The sequence below is a fragment of the Atractosteus spatula genome, chromosome 9 (assembly GCF_055471065.1).
Source record: "Atractosteus spatula isolate fAtrSpa1 chromosome 9, fAtrSpa1.hap1, whole genome shotgun sequence".
Taxonomy (NCBI): domain Eukaryota; kingdom Metazoa; phylum Chordata; class Actinopteri; order Semionotiformes; family Lepisosteidae; genus Atractosteus; species Atractosteus spatula.
In genome coordinates, this window is record NC_142714.1 from 46,391,371 (window position 1) to 46,416,686 (window position 25,316).

Here is a 25,316-nt window from a genome sequence, read left to right on the forward strand (position 1 = left end):
ACTGTCAGGAGGGACACTGCAAGTTTCCAGTCAGGTGGTGAGCCTTCTGCACAGATCTGAGTAGCCTGCAGCATATTAAAGATTAGTGACTTGAAGGTGGCTGGGTCTGAGTAGTCTGTCTACACTTTCTCACTCTCCTCCTTGTGCCATTTCTAAACTAAGAAAGAGAAACTGGCTGTGAAACATCAGACTTAGACCAGCCTCAAACCCACTAGTGGTACAGAGGTGCTGGACTCACCATTAGTTTCTTTTTTTCCTTTCTTTCTTGATTTTCAACAGACCTGACAATCAATTGATTAAACCACTTCATCACCCGTGCCCAATCAACACTCTCACTAATGAACTTAAGGAACAGTTAAAGGTCCTTACAGTAAGTGTACATTGATCGCAAAAGATCAACTCATCAAAATGATGGCTAAAACAGTTAATCAATTAAAAACCTCAATACATTTTATTTTGCTTGAACTTATACATGCATAAAAACAGTAATATGCTCAGTATGTATATATATAATTATATATATATACTGATTTCTATTACAGTTGTGTACTTTCAGTATGTGTACGTGCTACATATAGTACGATATATTACTCATACGTTATAGATACTATATATGTATCACAAAGCTGAAGTGTCATGATTAAAAAATCCAGTACTGTCAGGGCCTTTACTTAACCTTCCATCCTAGGATCATTATTTAAATATTCTGTTCAGCCTTTCCACCTGTGTTAAAATATCATCACCAATGAGTGAAAAGTGAGGTCTCTCAGTGCTAGCCCACACACAGAGTTCCAGGTTATCAATGACCTTTGGTAATAGTCTCATCCTTACAGAATCCTAAATACCCAGGCCTTTGACAGCTGCACTAAGACCCCAAGCTTGGGGCATAGGGGACATTTGCCATTTCAGGGAGTCAATCACACTCTCACACAAACCATATATAGTGGGCTTCTTCGTCATTAATGACTTTCATGTTCTGAACAAAATTAAACTTGGTTTACTTAACACTTTAGGGTACATATGACCTTAAAGTAGAGTTCCCATATTAACGAAATCTCTGTATTAATGTTTTTCTGTCTTTATTCCCATTTTGTGATACTGATGAAATAACCAACATTCATTGTTGTGATCCGGAAATCAGTTTATTTGTTAGGGCCTTTAATGGTTTTCAGTGATGAGGGAATAATTGAAAGCCAAGCACTCCATCCTGGTTGGTTCAAGGAATACACACACACACATCTAGTTCCATTCCTGTTAAGTATGATCCGAGTTCAGTTTTTCATCTATTTCTAGACAAATTTTCTCTAGCTTTACATTTCTCTTCAAATTGGGGCTTTCCAATTTCTGTGCCAGCCACTGCATTCTATAGAGAAAGTGTAAATTAACCCCTGTTTTAAAAGAAAAAGACATGCTTGATCTTTTGGGACACTGAGAAATATGGTCCTGCCTAACTGCCTCTGTGAGACTGCCTCCCAATAACATTATGACTACCAGCCTGAAATTCCAAGTCAATCCCTAAGTGATAGCAGAGACCCTCCCTGAAACTGGATTATATTTAGAACAGAGGTCGTGCGGGAGAAAAACAACATCATTGGACAGCAAAACTGCCAGTCACAAGAACTGAAGAAATTACTACCAAGTGTCCTGCTTTGTGCTCCACAGTGGGGAGAGCGCATATCCAGCCAAAATTATCTGAAGGGGGGGTGATTTTGCAGCGTCTGTACTTCAACTCGGTCAGGTTTAGCATGAGGGATTAACAGTATTCTAATTGATCAGAAGTAAACTGTATTTAAAATTAATTGCTTTCTCGGCTACTGTAATTGCTTTTTTAACAGTAGCTGTCAACGGTTTTATCCCCATTCAAGAGAATGGCTTCAGAAGTAAGAGCTGTACAAGATCAGTCACAAATGTAAGTGACCTGCGTGGATATATCAATGAGTAAAGACTCCCATTGCTGGAGATGTGTGGATTGAAAAGGTATGTATTCATTAGTACATTACTAATGCATTTAAAGATAATTCTCTGAATTTATATTTCAGCAGTAGTTTCTCACAAAGCAAACGTGGAAGGTCACTGCTTTCTCTTTATCTGAACTTTCAATTTAAGGTAAGACCGGATAAGGAATAAACAATACAGATCTGATTTAGCACACTTACAGAGTGTGAAAATGCAGCCACCAGTTTTTACTTCTAATATAGACACACTTCTCACACATTCATTTAACCAATTTAAATTTCCTGGTTTTTGTTTCACATTTATGTTAAATGAATTTGATTAATTTAATGTGTTGATAATACACATACTGTGTACTACACTATATGTCATACAGTAGATAATATGAATAAGTGACAAAAGTTGTAAATTGATCAACTAATTTGGATCAATAATAAGTAAAAACATTCCTCAAATCAAAGGAAAGTGCCTTATTTATGAGAATTCCTTTTAAATGTTGATTTTAGCTTTAACAGTTAATGTAAAATGTTTCCAATAAAGCTGAATGCAAAATGGTTTACCATATCAAATACAATGAAGTGGAGAAAAACAAATCCATATAAGACCCGATCAGTAAATAAATAATTGAATTCAGAAAACATTATAACAGAAACAACACAGTACAATATATACAGTATGTACATATTAGAATTTGTAATAGATTTTTTAAATTCAGTATATGTGTTCTCACTAATAACTCTCCAAGAGTTCTCTTTAAGATGTGATGTTCTCTAAAAAGCAATTTCCACTTTACATATTAACATAAACCACATAAATACATAATGTTTGAATGCAACAAAATCATTTATTTGGTTCATTGCAGATTTAGAACCTTTAAAAGATTAAAACTGCATCACATAAAAGGTGCTGTCTTTCTACTGCTGTTTTGGATAAAGAAGGCACTTAAAATGTATACAGTATATAGCCATTTGTTTTAGAATATAAACCTCTCTTTCCTTATGACTCTAAAAGACCTAGTAAAAATGTCCATTTTTAAATGACTTAGAAGGTAAAAAAATCAAGTAGATTTACAAAACAATGGAAGATAAACAGTAATTTGAAATAAATTATAATAAAGTAAATTAAATAGAATATCTAAAACATTGTGGTAGATAACCATGCATCTTGAAAGTACCCAAGGCAAAAGGTAAAACATAAAGGGATTAGTGGGCTGTTAAAGGTTGTGAAAATCATATAATTTTTCTTTAATCATTTACATACTATAAATACAGCATGTAACTGAAAGGAAACTGTCAGCACTCTCTGGAGCCAGAAATACCTAGGCACACCTCAATAAACCTCTAAATATAAAGTTAATAATAAAAATGTAAAGTTATCAAACTTTATCAAAGCCTTGAGAGGTGGAACTAATATATATTATTTGAAATAGACTACATTTACCTTTGTGATGTTTTGAAACAACAGTTTGTTGATTTACTGTTTTTTCATATTAGAATTTCCTACTTCCTTTCATGAAATAAAATAAACATTGTCATGTGTTCCAAAGACCAAGAGAAGCTATGTATGAAGCATTTACCTAATTTCTTTTTAGGGATTCTATTTTATTAATTGGGTAGGTTTGGTGAACAGTTTATAACAAAATTTAGGTTGGTTAAACAGATGTTCAGTGTAATAGTGGTGGATGATTGGTATTTATAAAATACTAGAGACTGAAACAAAAATCTAAAGTTTTTTAAAAAAACTTGCTTAGTTTCTTTGTTCAGGAGGTTTTGAAAAAAGCTATAAAAAGCCAGATTCCTTTAATGAATGCAGCATAAGGGAGCAGTCATTTATTAGTGTACTCACTAACAAATGAGAATGTGTGCCAGTAACCACTTCTAGAGTTACAAGAATTATAACTTTTCCCACAACTTGTGCATTTCTGTTAAAGCGGAAGCAAAGGCTATTTAAAACAATGTGGTACACTCACTTTTTGCAGAAGAGTCTAGCTGCGCTCAGCGGCCTCTTTCTTATAAACTGAAGGCATTACTACAAAGGTTTTGTTGTGTGGTTTTAATTACTTTGCTTAATGCCTCAGGTTCTGAAGTTAGAGATGCTGCCACATAACAGGTCCAGTTAATATATCCCTGACTTCCAGAACCCTCATGCATCCATGTGACAGGCATCTTAAGAATTAATGGCGCGTAGGTTTCTCATGGCCCTGGTGCTCTGACAAAAAGACAATAAATGTAGCACTGATGTTGAAACAATTAATTTTTCTTCAGAGGAAGGCACATTACAGTTACTGAGGATTTGGGTGTGAAAGTCACATTTGACATGATGCACTGCTGTTTCCAAACTTGTTTCATGTAAACCAAGAAGAGTTTTAAACTTTTCTGAACTGTTGTGAAAACACATATACAGTATAAACAAAATGCTTCCTAGCCTTCAAACCGTGGAATTCTAGGTCCAATAAATTGTGATGAGTTAGACAGCAAAGGGATCTCAACTTATCTAATTATGTTTTTAGAAGACAAAAACTGAGACTGAAGAAATGCTTTTTTCCCTGGTATTTAATGTCCTAAAGTTGTTCATCTGAAGGACCCAGCTGAGGAAGGAGCTACATTTTTAAGAATAAATGCAATGCTTCGCTGTTTTCCACAAAACCGACTTGTCTTTCAGAAAGTTGTCCTTTCTGTTGCTTCTGAAGCCAGTTGCAGACCAACTTCTGAGACAGGCATCATTACTTAAAATTACATTAACCTGTCTTGCTGTTTATGGAGGAAATTGTTTGCTTAACATCTAAAGAAGTCCTCTCAAGACCTCATTCTATTTTTATAAAGCACAACATAAATGACCATGTTGTATGCAGAATCTGTTATTTTTTATTCTGTCCTTATTCATATACATTATATGGCCTGCTTATTAGTTAAAGGGATTAAAACCTTTGAAGATACAGGGAGATTTTAACATTTGGCCAGCCTGGATATTATTATAGCTCTGGTAACTAAGCAATGAGATGAATACAAAAACATATACTTGTTACCTAGGCTGTAGCTGACAGAAGTGGACTCTCCAGACAATCCAGACTGTTTATGGATCTGTTTTAAAATAATCTTAAAGCCTAGTTTAATGTTTTTGTAATGACTGAATACAGTGTCAAGGATCTAGGTGTATAAGTAAGGCAAGATGTATCTGATATGTGTGTCCAATCACAATTCAGTCTGAGACATATTTTGTGAAAGGTGATGACCATCTGCTTATATAGTATGTGAATTCTAAACACCAACCCTAAACAAAATGAGAATAAGTATGCTGAAATTCCCTTACCTTCTGCAACTGTCTCAGAAAAGGGTATGGTATAATTCATATAATTCATGAAAGAGTATTTACAGTCTGCAAGAATTTTCACAGTTAAGAAACAAAATTAATTTAATTTGTTCAGGCAGTAGAGAAGACATCTGTGATTTCTTTATTTTCCGTTCTCTGCTGCATTTTAACAACAGATACAATCCAAACTGAAGAGCCAATTTCTTAAATGCCCACAGCGAGCTTACTAATAAACAGGAAACCTTGAAAGACAAAAGCAATATACTGGTGGAGGAAACAGGTGTTTTGCTGTGAAGAGCGTTTCCCAATTTTTGCCAGTAAAAGGTTAGGAAACAAAGAGTAAGCGCAGAGGAAAGAAATCATACTCAGCCAGTGAAGCCAAAACTGAGACGAGACTGTTCCCCAACTGGAGAGAATGAAAAGCAGTTCTCAATCTCAGACTGAATTAATTGCAGCACAGCTTCAGATGGAAACCAAAGGCAGAAAGAGGTCACTCAAGTTGGCTTTACCTTGTCTACACCAGGGGGTCTCAGGATCATGAAAAAAAACAGCTTGAACATACAAACGTACAGTGTTTGTACACCAGTTTGTGATTCTGCCTTAGTAGGCTCATCTCAGGTATATTTGTGCTGCAGACTTTTTTCATCTGACAAAATGTTTCTGTTCTGGACTGTATCATTTAGGCATTATGGCTGTTGAGCATTGATCATGGACAAATGTAAACCCACCACATTAAACCTAATGATATCTCCATACAATATCTAAAACTCTATTTATCTACCAGCCTCCATTTAAGGACGTGACAAATACATCACTGACAGAAAATTATTGGTTAAATAAATACCATGTACTGTATAGGCAGCATTGGCAACTTTTTGGGGGCTTGATCATGTTTTGAGAACTTTTCGTCCTAGTGTCTCTCAGTTTGTAAGATTTAAGTATTATATATCCAAGGATGTTACATATAAGACTCTTATAACTGTAAAGGGTAGCTGGAGAATCAGCAAGAATCAGTAGTCAGCAAGAAAGTAAAATGCAGTGTCCAAAACACCATTTCTCTTAAGAGAGTCAACTGATAACAGAACAAGACAGAAAAATGTAATTTGAAATATAAAACTAGTCCGTCTGACAACTTTTTTTAACCCCCCCAAATAAATGTGTTTGATTTAATCAGAAAGGGGCACATTAGGTCAATAAACAACCTTTTTGTTTGTTAAATATAAGTATTCTTACACATGTGGTGCTAATCTTTCATGTCAACCAAAGATCCCTACTCCATACATGGCTCTGCTTCAACCTTCAATTTGCATCACATCAACACCACAAATCTAACAAAAAACAGATACACTGAGCTTTACGGACCTTGAAGTAACCTCCCGACATGCATCTTCTTAATATTTTTAATGTGACTTATTTTCCAAGGGTTTCAAAGAGTGTATACTTTGATGCATTTCTCAGAAGTTTTTCACAATTACAAGATTGAATACAATGGACCAAACTGGTTGAGGCTTCAGATTTAAACAACACCAGAAGAACTGCTTTATTACAAATGACAATTACTTTTTGCAAACACTGTAATATGAAATTGAAAATATATTTTTAAAGCCTTCAATGTTTCAGACTCTGAAAAAACTAAATAAAGTATTATTTTGTGTTCAGTTTCTGCTTTGTAAATGTGACAATCACAGAAAGCATTCCAGAGTTTAATCAAGCCCATGAACCTACCAAACACAGACAGTCCATAAAGTTGACAAATATGACTGTCATGAATGTATACACCACATATTAAACATGACACAGTTGATATACTAGAGGAGACAATGTGAAATGTACAATGTATCATAAATGCTATTTTATATAATCATTACAGAATAGATGGATTTATTTGTTAAATGTATGTACATCTATTTCAGTGTATTGTCATAATCTATTAGTACTGTCAGCCAACAAACTGCTTGATTGGTATCATTTGAAAAGCAAATATTTTAATTAAAAAGGGTGAAATTGAGACTGAACAGATTAAGACTTTGTTTCACTGTTATTCTCCAATATTGTGAACATTAAATGATTCTCAGATTACTTTTAATACTTTTTTTAAGAAAGAAGGTGTCTTGTGATTCCACTTACTATGGTAAGAAACAGAACTGATGGTATTGAAGCACATGCTTCGAAAAATACTGAAATGTTACCAAACTGGATCAAAACATCTGTTTAATTACCAGAGTGAGTATTTTAACATGCACTTGTAACATGCACTTTCAAGATTGAACACCCGTTATTTCTGCAAAGAAGTTGTCCAACTTGAGAAAAGCTGCCTTTTAAATGTCTTTGTGGCAGTAACCCATCAGAATGTATCTCTCTGTCTCTGCAGGGTTAGCCCTGTGCAGTTGCCACTATGGGAGACTGGAGCTTGCTGGGAAAACTGCTGGAAAGTGCCCAGGAGCACTCGACAGTGGTGGGAAAGGTGTGGCTGACAGTCCTCTTCATCTTCCGAATCCTGGTTCTGGGAGCCGCCGCGGAGAAAGTCTGGGGAGACGAGCAGTCGGGCTTCACCTGTGACACCAAGCAGCCTGGTTGCCAAAGCGTCTGCTACGACAAGACCTTCCCCATCTCGCACATCCGCTTCTGGGTGCTGCAGATCATCTTCGTGTCCACCCCCACTCTCATTTACCTGGGCCACATTCTGCACCTGGTGCGCATGGAGGAGAAGCAGAAGCAGAAGGAGAAAGAGAGGATAACCCAAGCAGCCAACCAAGGGGACAAGCAGCCCCTTCTGGGTGAAACAAAAGCCAAGAAGCCTTCAGTGCGAGATGCACAGGGCCGGATCCAGATGCAAGGTGTTATTTTACGGACCTACGTCTTTAATATCATATTCAAAACCCTTTTTGAGGTGGGCTTCATTGTGGCTCAGTACTTCCTCTATGGCTTTGAACTCAAACCTCTTTACACTTGTGACCGACTTCCGTGCCCCAACATTGTCAACTGCTACATCTCCAGGCCAACAGAAAAGACTATCTTTATTGTATTCATGTTGGCAGTGGCATGCATCTCCTTGTTCCTGAACCTGGTTGAGATGTACCACTTGGGTTTCACAAAGTGCCGACAAGGGGTGTCTTCCAAGTCTGAGATTGCATCTGAAATGGGCTCTAAAGACCCTAGTGACACAGTGGTGCCCTTTGTCCCTAATTACAATTATTTTCCAAAACAGCACTCTCCAACAGGACCTTACCAATCTGGATCGAGGTACAGCCTTTCTCCTTTACCTGAGCCTGACACTGCTTATCACCCATACAATAGCAAAGCAGCCTATAAGCAAAACAGAGACAACTTAGCTGTAGAGAGGAACAGCAAGCCTGATGAAAGTGATTTGAAAGTGAAGAAAGGGACACCTGTAGAAAAACAGCGCAGGCCTAGCAGATCCAGCAAGCACAGTAACAACAAGACCAGACTGGATGATCTCAAAATTTAACGGCATCTGCGCTTCACTTATCAATACACAAAAGACTTCCAAATGCACATGCGCGCATTCTGGCTGTTCGTCCTTTTGCAAGGAATGTTTGGTTGCGAGTTTTGCAGGAAGTACTTTTGAATTGCATTGATCATGGTACACTTGGGACATGTGTCTTTAATTACAAACGCTGTGGTTTGAAACCACTGGTAGGCAAGGAACAAACACAGCACATAGCTTTCATCTTTTCTCTAATGGCTGGTTCCATCAAAGGCTCCACCTACAGTACTGTATCCTCATGTGTGGGTATTCTTGTTTGTGCTGCAACGTTTTTTTCCTCCTTTCTTATTTAACATATGAGAACATTTAAAGCCATTACTTGAAAATAAAGATTTGTTTTTTGTAAGACATAAACATAAACATTCTCAATACAGTCAGCAAGATTAAAAATACATTAAAACATGTCATAGATGTCAGACTGCTTGTATTTATCGCCAGGTTCTTACAGAGAGCACATCTGCCATAGTCAGTATCTGTTGCTGATACTGTTGTAAACACATTAAAGTACTATTGCAAGCCCTTCTTAAAGAAAAGAATAAAACACATTGATCATGTGGATAGAACTATGTAGACAAATACTTTGCTGCATTGTTGTTTGGCTTATTTGTTGATTTGGTGCTGTAGAACATAATATTCATGTCATGCTAAATTAAGACATGCACTGGAAACAATGCATTATGGACATTTTAGTGAACACTGATGCAATTGTTTTCAGTTTTGTCCACCTTTGATTTTGAACTCCTTGATAGATCACCTCTTACTCCCAGATATAGATTAGGCTCAGCCTGTTTCACTGTACAAACCACTACTGTACCTTTTCACATGAAAGAACTTTATGACAGTGAAAGTAAAATCATTTGATGATGACCATCAATACTGAAAGAAAATGTAAAAATGTCCAAAGGGACTACAAATTGAGCTCACCTTTCTCTGAAGTGTAAAAGCAATACACAAAACAAGACTCAAGCAATCAGTATAACAAAAGGTGTTTTTTTTTGAAAAAACAAGTTAAAAACTGAAACTTGAACACTAAGTGTATATTAGTGCTGTCAAACCTTCTGTTTGTTGGAACTTATCCATGAAAAATTAAGTAAAGGATATGAGAGGTGTCATACTTCTGATTTGAAGATGATGCAAAAATGTATTATTTCCAAAGATACTGTTGACGTTTGATTGCAGATACTCAAAAAATGTCTGTGGAAACTTCAAAGGAAACTTTGAAAGGATATTCAAAAACTAAATAAAATTATATCTGTTACCTAGTGATGGTAAACAATTCTTTTATAAAGAAACCATGTGAAAACATTGCATATAGGAATGGCCAAGGTACGCTTGGATTGAAAGCTGGTGTGGAATTCATTCTCTTAGTACTTATGTTAAAGACAGATGCACATTAAAGCATTTGCTGCAACTGATTAAACTGTGTTATGTTCTATATTTTGTTCATTTCTCCATGGTGAAATAAAAATTAATTTGCTTCAACTGTAGCATGCCAAAGAATAAATGTAAAAAAATGAAGTCCCATGTTCCAGTTTCCTCTCAAATTCAGGATAAGAGGCAAATCTTTTCATTTTGCCATATGAAAGCAATTCCCTCAAAAAAACTTTCAGCATTTAATACACTACAGATCTGCATGTATGTGCGAGAAAACGTGGTATTAGGAAAGTCATGCCTTGCTCTGGTAAGTAGAGAAGTAGTCAATGGCTTTTCGCCTGACAGTAAATTATCATTTGTCCATGGTAATCTTTAAAAAAAGGGTCACATCTCCCTTATTAGCAGCCACTACTTAACTTCTGTGTAAGAAACTGACAGAATTCAATCTCTTTTCATCATGGAAGGTTCTACACTTCATTTGTTCCAGTACCGGTTAGTGGTATGGGATACCAAGATTGCTGGATTCAAGTAAGCAGCAAAGTAAAAGTGCAGCTAAGACTAAAAACGTTTCTAATGGAAAACCTTAAAATGCTTGTAAAAGCCAAAAACCTTTCATGCTCAATGACCAATTACGTCAATACAGGGCTGTGGTGAAATATATTCCCTCACATGAACATGGGGAACAATTAAGAGATGGCAGTTAACACCCCACAGCTAGGCTTTAAACTCTGGGAGAAAAAGGGTGAAAATCCACATTTGTGGGGGAGACATGAAAATGTTACACAGAAGACACCCTAGTACCCAAGTGCTCCCCTTCACAAAATAAATTGCCAAGCCAACTTACTGCAAAAGCCAAACAAGTTGTGGAGAAAAATTCCACAACTATCATGTTGCAAAGACTTAATCTTATGTACAGATACACTTGGGGATAAAATTCACACCAGAAACAAGATTAAGAATAGAATTTTGTGTGTTGCGAGGCTGACATGGCTTGTAATTTGTAACAAATAGCAGGGAATTGGATACAAGATTCACAAAAGGCCGCAACAGAAAAGCACTTTCTATTCATTGCACCGAATGATGGAAAACAAAATCAGAAAGGACAAAAGAGCACCCCGTAAAAAACGTATATAGTAACACAGTTTTATTTCAGTTAGGATCTAGAGACGTGGCTAGTTGTAACAGTACTTTCTCACTACAACAGCAGAGTGTTTTTACAGTAAATGGGATTTAGAAATATGCACCAAACAGTTACTAAACATGTCAAAAGCCAAGACAGTTGACAAATACAAATATTTACAGTCGTAAGCACAGAAATATGCCTGCTTAAACAAAATAAAACTATTTTGAGAAACAACATTCCAATCATCAACTGAAAAATCTGAATCTTTCCTAAGCCTCCCTCTTTTTAAAAAAAGAGGGTGTGTATATATATTTATACATATAGTGTATACTTTGAATTTTGTATTTAAAAAAATGCTTCCATGCAAAACTGGACACTAAATCAAATGCTGTTATATGATACTTTCTCAATGAGAAAAACAATATCAGTTAAAAAAGGTGCTACCGTACTTCATGTTTTGGTAGGTTAGACTAAAACGTATAACAAAAGTAATTGCTCTGAAATCATTTAATTACATATGTTCATTACAAAGCTTATTGCCTGCAAGTTCACTTGTCATCTACATTTTATAAGACACTTTGTACACATCTTTTTAAATGAAAGACCTTTTAATCACAAGATGCACATTTTACTACTATAGTATCACAGCAGCTCAAGAGATGCATGGGTAGAAGATCGCACTACTCTGAACCTAGGCTTTACCACAAACGGCAGCACTGCCATCCTGTCTTAGACCCTGCTGTTCGTTATGCCATACTGTTGCAACAGTAAAAATGAATTGATGAATAACATTGAAAAAATCCAGTTAAGGCCATTCAAATAAAAAACACAATCCATTTCCTGAACCTTCAGGTATACTACTGAGGTCACGATACAGAGATCAACTTTAGTAAGTTGGGTGGGGAGGGAATCTGGAATGTTGCCTGAATTTTTAAGCAAATTCAAATACTGTAAAGGAACTATTACTGAACATACTGCTTAGCATTGTTTCTTAGTGTTACAGAAGCCCATATTTATATGATGTGAAATTGTATATTTATACTTTCCTTTAAGTGTACAATTCCTGAATTTTCATAAAGCTTATTATAATGGGTACATTGTTACCACAGAATTTTAACATGAACGTGCTCTTATGCATGTTTATAGGATTTTGAAATGTATAGCTGGAAACAATAAGAACAGGAATTATAGTGATTTCATAAGATCTGTTTAACACAATCATAACATTTTATTTGAAGTCGTTAAGCCAACAACCTGGAACCTGATAATTCACAGGACCACTGCAGTTCAGAAGAAAGAAAAAGTGACAAGACATTACTGAACCAGTTTTTGTAGTAATATTGCGTAGGATAATATACTTGCCCAAAACCTCTAGATTTTGCAGGTTTGTTTTGCAAGAATAAAAGCCTTAGTCTCAAACTGAAACAGCATATAATTTTCTCTTCATCTTATCACCATTAGGACTGTACTTACCTAGATAAAAAAGGGGTTAGGGGTATATAATAGTCAAAAAAACAAAACAATGGTTTTAAAAGGATATTCTCTACTCTTTTAAAAAAGAAGAGTACACTTAAGCTTCTATAATGTAGAACAACAACATGACTGTGGTAACACAACAAAGCTGTTCTTATGAATAACCTGAAATATACATTCAACCCAAAGAGACATATGATGTCCAAGTTTTTTATGCTGTATAGGTTTCTCAACACATTTCCACATGAATCACAAACTAGATGAGGAATGAAAATCAGAGCAAATCTTTCTGCTTGTCCTCGCATTTTAATTATGAAGGAGAGCTTGGTCTTAAGGCCATCTCCTTATGAATCTTGAGAATATAAAAATCTTCTGTACTTTTCACAAAGGTAATTAAGGCATGCTGTTTCACGCAATTCCAAATCTTGTATTTGTTACCTTTACAGTATAGCTTATCTGCACAGAAGCAAATTTACATATAGATGTAATTTTAAGATTAACATATAGCAGGAAGACTTTCTAAGCTTGAGATGAAATTTAAAAAGTGGAGCGAGTGCATCAGGTTAGATGGAAAAGGTTTCCTATGTTGCAGCATGAGAAAAATACTTCTTTTTGATCTGAAATCAAAAGCAACTAAACTATAAGGCAAGAGACAAATTATATTTAATTTTGTAACATTCTTAGTAAATTAAAGAAAACTAATTAAGTAAATAAGATGCCACTTAAGCCAGGAAGCTATTAAATTGTAGTGGAGTAGCACATGCAAATCTCAGGACTCCGAAGTGGCATAGGAAATGGTCATGCCCAGCTGTAGGATGAAGGCTATGATCCAGGCACTGCAGGTCTGAGTCTGTGTCCAGTCAGCAGCTGGCAAGAGTCCCTAAGCAGTAGTGTGCATTAGCAGTGAGTAGAGTGGGATTAGTTTTGGTTCCCAGCAACACAACGATCCTCACAAGCACCTCTGACACTTGTAGGTCCGTGGTGCCGACAATGAAAAAAGACACACTTCCTCCCATCAGTGTTAAAACCCTTGCACAGGACTGAGCAGCCCCTGTGTGCTTGCAGTGTTTGTAAACCAGAGTCCAAATGCAATAAACACACAACCGGCAATTCCACTTTGGGACGGTTTATAACAAAAAATACAATTTTAAAAGAGTCTAAAATATTTAGAAAAAAATAGATATAAACTTCACAGAGAGAATATTCATTTTTTCAGTTCTCAAGATAATAAACTTCTGTTCTAATCCCATTCCTAGTGATCCCAATTACCAATGTTTTTTTTTCCTGTCTGGAGGCTAACCATTTGAACATTCTGATCAATTCACCTTTTTTCCTTGTTTTCCGATCCTGAAAAGGTGAAGTCTCATAATGAAGAGTTTCACGTAAAATAAAGTCATTTAACATTTCCAGAACTGAAAACTTAAAGAGGGCTAAAGGAAATAATTTTCAATTGAATTGTTTCCATGAAATAATCAAGTGCTCAGCTTGAGCAAAACATGTCATAGCCTGGGACTGGGAAGCTATGTAAGAGGATACATCTCTAGTGTTTTAACCCTTCCTGTCACACAACTCAAGAAATCACTTTAAATCATCAAATTGCTTGAAATGTAACCTTTACATTATGTTCTGTTAAACGTTTATTTAATCATTCCATATATTCTTCAAGGACTTGAATTTTAAACCTAAAGTCAACATAAAAACTGAAGGTGGAAATGAAAGTTAATCTTAACGCTGTGCAGCTCAAGGTCATAAAGAGTAAAAATGAAAACTTGAAAGGTTGAAGCCTAACAGACTTTTCTTTTAATGCTCAGTGAAACAAGCCTTATTAGATGGCCAAGACCTTTTCAAACTTATGCCGTACAGATCAGGCACACCGCATTAAAAGTGAGAGGGTCAATACAGATACAATACCAATTAAAAACGTGCATTTATGAATAGCATCTTAAATTAAGTGAGGGTGAAACTAAACAGTTAGGAAAGAAAAATGTGCAATTATAAAGTATGTCAGTATGGCCGACAGATAAACAGTAATAAACTGTACCCACCACACCAACAAATAGCCAGCAATGTTCACTATGATACTGTCACTGGAAGATCAAGGCCAATTTCATATATAATATATATATAGTACTTATGTACGTTCCCCTCTAACATAAAGGGTTTTCTTTCTGTTGTTTCCTAAGAGTTCCTGGAGCCCTGCCACAACACAGAGTACAGTAAAACTTTTCCTCCAAATACTGGCCAACTAATTATTTACAGGTTCAGAGTACAGTGCAATTGATATGAAGGGAAAATAAAGGTGATTAGGGCACGTCAATCAGTCAATGTCATCATCAAGTGTCTCTCTGGAATGGTCTTCATAGATCTCCTTCACTGCCAAGATCCTGTTCAGCATGCTCTCCAGCATGCTCCTGTCCATAGGAATGACCGAGTACCACAGAGGACTCTCCGCGATGCAGGAGCGCTCTGGTTGCAAGTAGAACACATCGTTTCTGTTCCTCATGCTATCCGGGCTAGACAGGGCACAAGAAGAAAAGGTGGCAATTATGAAGGTGTTGTTACGAAGACCACTGACTTTCCATCCTCTGCAGGGCACAATTCAGATACTTCTGTTTGAAGAAGTGTTTGGGAAATCGTGAACACTCCCTTTGGGGAAAAAAGCGTCTCATGACTGCCTCGGCATGACTTTGTCACTCTGCTTTCTGTATTATGTTGTTTGGTTCCTTTGAAGCAGAATTTCTTAACTTTGCACCACAATGCACAACCATAGCTAATCCCCATGCAAACAAAGTGCAATGACGCATTTTGGTGTAGCTTGAAAGCCTTTTGCAAATCTGTCTGTAATAACTTGATTATCAATGCAGAGAGATTATTTCTCGTCATACAAAGACTTCTTGAGAGCTGACAGTTTTCCACAATTGACAAATCACTTCATTGTCATCCTTCGATAAGTGAAATAACTATTTTAAATACAGAAAGGTTTAATTATAAGGTTAAAAGCACGGCTAGAAAAACCCTCTATGTTCCTAGACATTAGTGATTTATTGTTGCCTCTTCTCTGTGACTAAAATCTCCATGCCCAAACCGCAGCTGATGTATTATCACAAATAGACAAAACCTATGAATGCAAAAAAAAATGACAGCTGAGCACTGAGTCATGCCCATTTGATTGTGTCAGTTCTAAGAAAGCACACAGATCAGGCTCTGAGCGATTTCAATAAATTATCACATATGTCACAAGAAATCACACCATGACAAAATGCATACCAAGGAATGGAAATAAATACACCACATTCTGTATATTTCTTAATAATGCAAGTAAATACAAAAGGCAACACCAGCCCCAGGCAAAGACCATTGTGTAGTTAAGAAAATAATTCTTTTTAAACTTCATAACACATCAACATTCACAACTCAGTTTCCACCGTGCAGGAAACAAATGTGAGAAACTGCAAGCAAAGAGGTGGGCGAGAGGACAGAGTCATGCAGGCACATAGATCAACGTCATCCTTGTCCTTTTCCTGGCAACAGCGCATACCGATCTCTTTCTTTCCCGTCATCACAAACAGGCGACATTGCCCCACACCTGGCCGTGTCCTTACCATTTTGAAAGGTAGAATTCGAAGAATTTCACAGGGCATCTCAGAGGGTTCATCCTGTTTTCCCGCTGCTCCAGCTCAGAAAGCTCTTCTTCGCGTTTCCTTTTTCCCATGCTGCTCTCTACGTGAACAAAGGCACATCCAGCCGTCAACGTCACTGAAGTGAATATTTTCACTCTTGGCTACATCCCAAACACTGTTAAACAGCTTGCCGTGAAAAACATATTACCTGAGCATGTTTGCAAAATAATGATCAATTCTTCTTTGCCTTTGACCACTACAAAAATAACACTAACCTCTGGTACATGGGTGGATGCAAGGACAAGGTTGAGTCTAGAATTATTTGTAGTTGTTTAGCAGTATTTTAAAATTAGAGGCACTACATAAACAGAGACTATATACAGCTCCAAGGACACTCTATACATGTTAAGTTACCACAGTGTACTCTGATGTGCATCTAAGTTTATTTTCTGGAATGCTAATCTACAAATCTAGAACAACCTGTTCAATATGTTATCTACACATTTTAGACTACAAGCATGACAAATGCAGTTTGTCAAATGTGTAGGCTGAAGTGAAAGATGACAATTAAAAAAAGGCTTTTAAAAAGGATGAAAAAACCTCTTCAAATACAAACCTCTCTTTCCACTGAAGTTAATTTTCCAAGATTCACAAGCTGTTACAAATATTGAATTCACGCCTGATCTTTTATTTTTAAGTTTTGCTACTCATTTCTTGCTCTGATAAAAAAAATAACCAATCATAACGTTGCTAAGCTCTTTTTAGATCACACCCATCGACTAATAATGCTTCCATGTAGCGCCCAGGGCAGCCAATCACCAAAAGGGTTAAAATTAGCAGCCTTCTCAGCCATTCCTAAGTCACATACCATCTTGCACCTCCCTCACTGAGCAGCACTTCACAGATCTCCACACTGGTGTTATAAATAGAATGGAGACATACTACGAGACCAGCATCATGTCGGAAGAGGGGGAAGGGACACAAAATAGTGTGCTACTCAGATAAAAATAGCAAACAAGTCTTTTATATTTCTGTTCTTACTTTTACCGAATTTGCTGTGTTTTGCTGACGTGAACACATCAGCCACAGCTATGACTTGATAGTTCCTCCTATTCAATCCAAAGGATAACTATTGTTTTAATTCATTTTTTAATGACAGCAGTTTCAAATTTGCTTTAGTGGCTGTTGAAATTCATTTTTTTTCTGCCCTAGGGAACAGTTGAAATACAATAAAAATGGCTCTTACTCCTTGAATCAGAGCAGTAGGTAATCAAGATCTGTGGTTTGTTCTGTGATAAAGAGAGAAATTTGAACAGGGTGCAAAAAACTTATGCAAATGGCCTAGTCCTTTTAAATACTAACTGAAGGGAACAAGATGCCAGGATTGAAATGTTGAGGCCAGTTTTAAAATGTATTTGTTTAAACAATACATCGTTACACAATGCCATAAGATAATGCTTAGATATATTATAGCTTCCCCTATAAGTCAGCTACAAATAAATTGTATTAAACCTTTATAAAGTACTTTTTGAGGAAACAACTTTCGCAATGTGCAATTTCTTGAAATTTCACTTTAATGTGTCAATAGGTAAATACACTCATTACAGTCTGTAAATGATCTGCTTCGGTTATAAAATACGTTAAGTGAAATTGAAGTTTCTAAACCAACACCTCATTATTTTGAAAAAAAGCAGGAACAGGGTCAATCAGGTAATCAGTTTATCTCTTTCATTGCAATCAGTAATAAACTAGATATATATTTTGGTATTCAGTAAAAGGAGAACAGTAGATTTAGTGCTTGAATTGAATTATCATTGTTTTAAACAGCTCATGAATACAGTTAAAGGTTTTTATTCATCAAACAAAAAATACTTAAATAGCAGTTACAGAATTTGTCACAATATAGATTTATATTGGAAGTTTTGCTTTTGATTTCTGAAGTATTGTGAGGTTACTATGGAAACGCTTCATTTACCCTTAAAATAAATTTAGAAAGATATAAACAAATACTGGCAGCTCGGCTGTGAAATGGTTAACTGTTCACAGCGCTGGGGGCCTAGGTTCAATTCTGGACCTGGGGTGCTAACTGTGTGGAGTCTGCATGTTCTCCACATGCACTGTGATGGACTGGCGTCCCATCCAGGGTGTACCCCGCCTTCCGCCTGTTGCTTGCTGGTATAGACTTCAGTGCACCCGTGACACTGAATGGATAAAGGGGTTAGAAGATAATAATTCCCTATACTTATATAGCGTTTTTTGGACACTCCACTCTTTGCAGGTAATGGGGACTCCCCCAACCACCACCAGTGTGCAGCCCCCACCTGGATGATGTGACAGGAACCAAAGTGCACCAGTATCACCACACATCAGCTATGAGTGGGTAGGAGAACAGAGTGATGAAGCCAATTCATTGATGATGATTATTAGGAGGCCATGATTGGCAAAGGCCAATGGGAAATTGGGTGAGGATGTCGGAGCAACACCCCTAATCTTTTTGAGAAATGCCCTGGGATTTTAATGAGCACAGAGAGTCAGGATCTTGGTTTTTACATCTCAACCAAAGGACGGTGCCTTTTTACAGTATAGTGTCCCCGTCACTATACTGGGGCATTAGGCCCCACACAGACCATGGGGTGAGTGCCCCCTACTGGTCCCACTAACTGCTCTTCCAGTAGGTCTCTTAGCTTTCCCAGGTCTCCCAACCAGGTACTGTTGAGCTTCAGTGGGCTGACAGTTGTGAGCTGCAGAGCGATAAAGCTGCTGGCTGGAGCTGGATAGATAAAAAAAGCACCTCAGCATGTAAGAAATTTCCCCATTACCTTTAGATTTTTTGTTGCGGGCTGGGGGCCAGTAACGAACACTGACCACCTTCACGACGCCCCGCGGAGTGGAGCACTTTCTCGACTGCCGCACGACGTTGGTGAAGGACAGCTGGATGTGCTCCTCCACCGTCCTCATTCGGAAGTACTTGGTGTTGAAGAACATCAGGGTATTGAGCAAGACAAAGGGAGAGTACACCCCCAGCTGTTTACAGTCCCATAGGTGCTCTTCTTCCACTCGAGATAATATTGTACCTGCAATTAAAACCCAACCCATACAGCACAGATTTTAATTAAAACAACTAACTGATTTCTGAAAGGAGCCAGCGATTTCTTCAATTATATTTAGAAATGCCGGAATATCAATTTGCTGATATTCTTCTACCACATTATGTAAAACTTTGAATAGTAGATCATTCAATTGTGTTTATTGGGACCGTTAATGAATTTAAACAATTCATGTTGTTTTATCAAAACTTAGAAGTGGTGCAGTTAACTAGATTCGGGAATGAGAAAAAGCCATATGAAGTTGCTGTAAATGAGATAGTGGTCATGTTCTGATTTTTATTTTTAATGAATGTAGTAAAATGTCTGGATTTTTTAACTTGACATTATAGAGTACTTTGTGATGATGAGTGACAAAAAATCTCTCTTAAATACATCATGGTTCCATGCAATAAACACAATAAAATGTGAAAAACTCTAAGGGGGGGTGAAGACTTTCTATAGGCAATGTAGCTTTAAAATGCATGCTTTTTAAAACTGGATAAACTACACTTGGCATTTTGTTATTTCAGAAAAATGAACAAACTTTCAGTTTCATTTCAAACTTCACTAGTGTTGTTCTTGTAGCTGTAGAATGTTATCCAACACCAATGTGTGTCGATATTTATACACATTTCTTTCTGCTTTCTTTGGTACAATTGTGATTAAAATGAACTATAACTTTAAATTGTCAAGGAGAAAATTAGCAGCATACGTATGTGCAGTTGCTTGTGGTTTAAAATCCTCCTTGGGATCAAAGGTTAGTTCAGAGACAGGTCAGAGGTTGTTTTATAGCAATGTGTGAACTTTCAGTATACCAAAATACTATGTTTTATATAGACTCACTCAATAGCACCATCCATGCCCTTATGACCTAAGTATATTTAGGTCTTCTGGGTTTCATATCAGAGGTGACAAAATAACATCATTGCTGTTGATCTATTATTTGCAGACTCCTTCCCTTCAACTTTAAAGGCAAATTAGATATTTACAAATATGTTAGGTATTGAATTTTAGATACTTTTTACATTAAAATAATATTCTAATATTTACATAATTATCAAACAATTCTCTGGAACCTATGTGAACAAGTAGTAGACAAACAAACTGAAACACCCTGTAAATGAGTGACACCAAGTACACTGAAAGCAAGGGCTTCCACACAGGTGAAGGTCATGAGTTAATTAAGCTTAAGAGCATGTTTACTACCATATATAAAAACACTGGAAAAGCTTCCTATATTTACGGATGCAAGAGATAACCTCAGTGACTTGGAAAGATGGGCGATTGTTGGAGTGTGTCTGGGTTGTGATATCTATGCATTAGCTGTTAGCTCAAAATGAGCTACGTATAACATACGCAGTATATCTGCATTTCTGTGAGAAAGCTGCTCAAAGAATATTTGCTCAAATTAAAAGTATAAACATTTTTTTCATTTGCCTGTCTGCAAACTGCAGGAAACCTAAAACTCTTTCTGGCTTAAAATTAACCCCCTACCATTAGGCGATATCCCAGGTTGCCATCCACTTAGTATCTTATTTAGTTCCTGTATAAATGTCAGGTAGTACAGATCAGTAAAGATGTTGACCATCCGGTTATTCTCCAGGAGATACTGCAAAAAAGCAACAATTAACAAGCACTCATTTTAAGAAACATCTGCCCATTTGTGATTTAATAGGACAGAATTCTTGTGTTCTTTATTTTCCTATAAATTTTATTGTCATTGTGTTGTGCATTCTCTCACTACACAATATGGCAGCCCGGTTTGCATTATACTGTGTCACTGGCTAGGAAGGTTTTCATGTGTACGTACAAATACAGCATTCGCAGTGCCTAGATCAAGAATTTACGTCAAAGTAACATCATCTAGCCCTTTCATGTCGATGGCTTACCTGCTGAATTCCAAGGCACAGGTAGTATATACTGTCTGGTTCATATCTTTCTCCATTAGGTCGAGCTATTTCCTTTACAAACTGTGCTAGTCCATAATTCAGCTCAGCAGCAGTACAAGACAGAATGTCCTCTTTGATTCGCATTGGTTTTGCTGAAAAAGATAAACATTTAACTTTATGTACGTGATTAACCAGCCTCTACAAATGACAACAGTCTTGGCTTCTGGCAAAAATTAAAGAAAATGTTAACTGAACAATTTTATACGAGTCATAAAATTTATTACTGTGGTTTTATAAAGAATTTCCATTTCTGCTACACAGCAGGCTATTTCCCTGTACTTGTACAAATGTAAGCACTATTTAATAAGAATAATACTTACGTCCAAATCTAAGCTCTTCGCTTTTTCCACTTTCATTTCCAGAATGTTTTGTCTGAACCCAGTACTTCCAGGCATTCACTCCGTAGGTATAATTTAATCCCGTACACCCTGACTGACTGCTCATTGAGTCCCTCGAACAGCTCTCTGACAGCATGATCCTCTTTGACCCCTTGGAACACAAATGAAGGCTTTGAAACCAGCAGAAAGCAATGAAAAAGCATTTCCACAAGATTGTAAAGGCAGTAAAAAGAATTTTAAAACCGAGAAAAACTACCATGAAGAATGCAAGATGTAGATCATAAGGACAATCATATAAAGTCAATTTGAATAAAATAAACACAGATTTTATATATACATTAACTGAGGAAAGCAAACTGATAGCAACCCATAAAGGTGAGATTTAAAATGCCAAAATGCAAAGCTTTTTTTCTTGCCCTAATAAATGACCTGCAGTGACAACAATATGCATGCTATTGCTGGGAGTGACAAGCACTGACCTTCAAATATCTCATTGATTCAAATTATATTTAAAGGGGAAATCGTACTGGAATGAACATTAAAAGAAGCAGAGTATTCCCAGTAAAGTAAATCTAAGTAAATCTTTAAATCTTTAAGGACGCACTTCCATCAGAACAAGGTAACAGATTAAGAGAAGTTATTCAGTTATTTATTGTACCATCCTTGATTAAGGTCATATTCCAAAAGTGACATTTGCAAAGCAGTGTAATTCTTGAACCTAATTTTAGGTGTGCTTAACATGAATATCCGTGTATTTGTACTGAAACACTGTTTACTTTTGGCTATTATGGAACAATAACAAAAGAGAAGTAACCTATGGGAACTGAAGTCCACTACGGACCAAAGCTGGCAGGTTATTTTAGAATGATTTTAGAATTTTAGAGTGCATTTCAAACAACAATGAAAGTATGTTTTACACATTTCTGTGTAAACTATCCAATTTACATCACAAAATAGACAAAAATTTACAGTTATGCACAGCATCGTATTGTCATCATGTTTGCAATTTAGAATGAGGCATTTGTAACATTTTGCAGTACTGTCAACAGAAACAGAGTTTTGGTTACTCTGGAATAATAATAAAAGTAGCCCTTATATGCTCTAGTAAAAAATAATAACACTCTGGAACCCATAACTGAACTTAAGGCATCAAACATCCATCTCACAATGATCCCTTTACTTCTATTGCAGACCTGTAACCTTGCTTGTAAAGTGTCTCCTCTATGTACAGTCAAGTGCATACTTTTACTTAAGTACTATAGCTCCTTAGAGAGTGCCATTTGGGTGAAAAGCACATGGGAAACCACATAAATCACCCTTCTCTGTGAAAAGCCATATACTGTCTTGATGACCAATAATTAGTGCATACAGTTTGTATATACCTACACAGTCATAACGGCTCCAAATACTCCCATCTTCCCTTAACAAATTAATAGTACCTTTGAAAAACCTTGTCATGCTGCACTATAGACAAGAAAATGATTCAGAAAAGGCTATTTCTATGGAAGATAAAAGCTTTCCGCGATATCAGTTTATAGCTTGTTTCCGTGCTACAACAGAACTGATAACATTCTTGTATCATGAAAGTCTCAAGGACTTTATAACAGCACGCCTACTATGTACTGAGTCAAGTACAGGAGCACGACATCTATTTTGGTAGGCTAAATGAACACTCTTTTGCAATACATACAGAACATTTTGCAGAGGATTTCAAAAAATTAAAGCACAAGATGAGCACATCTGTTTAGAAATCATGGTAGGGTACCATTTTATTTTTTGAAAAACAATGCAACATGGCTTTTAATCTTTCTGGCATTTCCTGCATGTGCTATTATAAAGTCTGTCCTCATAACCCCAAACCAGATAGGGTAAACAGTTCAATCATAGTCATAATAGAAATCTTATGTTTTTTTAATAAACTTATAATTATTTAAGATTATGAACAGCTTCCACTTTATGTCAAGAAACATTAAAAATGTGTGGAATGTTTTCGTCAAACAATGGAGAATTTTCTTGGATTCAAGAGTGCATGATGGACAGAAAGAATTGAAAAGCAGTAAAATGCCAATTTTATGTTATACCTTTCGTACAGCCCTGGGAAGCTCGTGTTCTGAATTCACTTCTTCTGGTGTCACAAGTCCACAATCGAAAAGAAAATCGACGCTAGGATTCAGATCTAGAGGATCTGAAACAGAAATATTTAGAAATAAAAGGAACAGAATTGAATGGTACTTAGATGTTGCCTGAGGCAGATACAGCAGTTCTAAGAACCTAAATGCTATTCAGATGTTTTAAATGACATCTGGACAGGCTCATTTGTACATATATCGGTTCTTCATTTTAGTGGTCCATAAAGAATGCGTTAAGGAAAAGGAAACTGCAAATTCATAAAGAATATGGGACGGAAGCAGTTCCTTTATTTTTATACTTAAAATGATCTAAATTCAAGACCTATGACAGTAAATGAAAAGAAAACACAAAACTATCTTTCATATATCTAGTCTCTAGAACAGATTTAGCGTAGCTGCTTTCAGTTTTCCAGTAAGAGTTCAGACAAGTTTACACAGAGCGCAACCTACTTTTGGGGAAATCGGCCTCCAAGTCTTGACCTGGTTCATCCAACACGTTTGCCATTTTGACCGCCATAGCGAGAACGTCGTCTCGGGCCGGCCCAAACAGATCACAGTCCTCAAGCAGCCCTTCTGCGCTGTGATTACTGGCAAGATCTGCTATGAGAAAACCACTATTTCAATTATGCTGACTCCATCTCGGGCAATCTAACAGACAGCAGAGCAGTGCATAGCAAGATCAGTACATTACCACAAAGATCAGATGATGCTTTATCCATCTCTTCAGCCTCGGCGATCATCTCAGCCATAGCGAGAATGTCAGCCTCCAGCGGATTTGACGGTATTTTAACTTTAAGTTCTTCAATTGTTTCTACTATCTTATCTGCACTCTCAAGGGTGGTTGGAAGAAACATGGGGACTGGGACCTGGTAAGTGAAAAAGTGAAACAAGGTTAACGCTTTTCTTTAATCAAAGTTTTTACAGACTGTAGAACGATAAAGCGATAAAGACTATTTTCAAATGCAACTTTCTGGAATGTTTTATAATACAATTACGAAACAGGGACTTAAGGAAAATCCCTATATATTCCACATGGAGAGCACTGCCAGTGGAAGAACGGAAAAGGGCTGCCACAGTGCTGGCCTCAAGCACATTGTAAATGATTTAATTTGTGTAAAACTCTCGTATTCAATTAACAAAAATAGAGTGAATGTCCAGGTTTGTCTGTGTGTTTAAGGATGTTTGCTTGCAGCTTTGTCAGTAGATCTGATTCTTAAAGGTTTGGAAACGGCAAACACTGGACAGGTAGTAGCAGCACTGAATTCACATGCAGCTGTTGAAAAGACTCCAGCTTGTAACTAGCCATGTCTGGCCCTTAGGGCTCAATTTCCTTAAAGCAACTGCCTTGGCTAGCATTTGGGAGCCCCTAATAAAAAGGGGTTTAGCTGTTTAAATTTTAAGGCACACAATCATCTTATCTCTTAGCTAGCCCATAGCTTAGCAGTCAAAATCAG

At 36.7% G+C, this 25,316-nt stretch overlaps 2 protein-coding genes across 4 annotated transcripts in view; one reads left to right on the forward strand and one right to left on the reverse strand.

Annotated features, from left to right (window-relative positions):
• Window positions 1-1,785: 1,785 nt before the first annotated feature.
• gja2 (gap junction protein, alpha 2) lies at window positions 1,786-10,190 on the forward strand. Its single transcript, XM_088926085.1, has 2 exons — window positions 1,786-1,977; window positions 7,634-10,190. The coding sequence occupies exon 2, from the start codon at window positions 7,658-7,660 to the stop codon at window positions 8,729-8,731; it is 1,074 nt and encodes a 357-aa protein (XP_088782211.1). The 5' UTR covers window positions 1,786-1,977; window positions 7,634-7,657; the 3' UTR covers window positions 8,732-10,190.
• A 2,285-nt stretch (window positions 10,191-12,475) lies between these two features.
• LOC148828658 (zinc finger MYM-type protein 3-like) overlaps window positions 12,476-25,316 on the reverse strand; it is a 31,308-nt gene continuing 18,467 nt past the window's right edge. For all 3 annotated transcript variants that reach the window (XM_088925734.1, XM_088925735.1, XM_088925736.1), the window contains exons 17-25: window positions 24,554-24,728; window positions 24,313-24,459; window positions 23,815-23,918; window positions 21,716-21,884; window positions 21,336-21,487; window positions 20,941-21,055; window positions 19,180-19,434; window positions 16,343-16,460; window positions 12,476-15,253 (exon numbers count right to left, since the gene is read on the reverse strand). In XM_088925734.1, the coding sequence (XP_088781860.1) occupies window positions 15,058-15,253; window positions 16,343-16,460; window positions 19,180-19,434; window positions 20,941-21,055; window positions 21,336-21,487; window positions 21,716-21,884; window positions 23,815-23,918; window positions 24,313-24,459; window positions 24,554-24,728 (1,431 nt within the window). In that variant the 3' untranslated portion in view covers window positions 12,476-15,057. The remainder of the gene's footprint in view (window positions 15,254-16,342; window positions 16,461-19,179; window positions 19,435-20,940; window positions 21,056-21,335; window positions 21,488-21,715; window positions 21,885-23,814; window positions 23,919-24,312; window positions 24,460-24,553; window positions 24,729-25,316) is intronic.

Coding starts and splice junctions, on each gene's coding strand:
- gja2 (XM_088926085.1), top strand. CDS start 7,658: ATGGGAGACTGGAGCTTGCTGGGAAAACTGCTGGAAAGTGCCCAGGAG.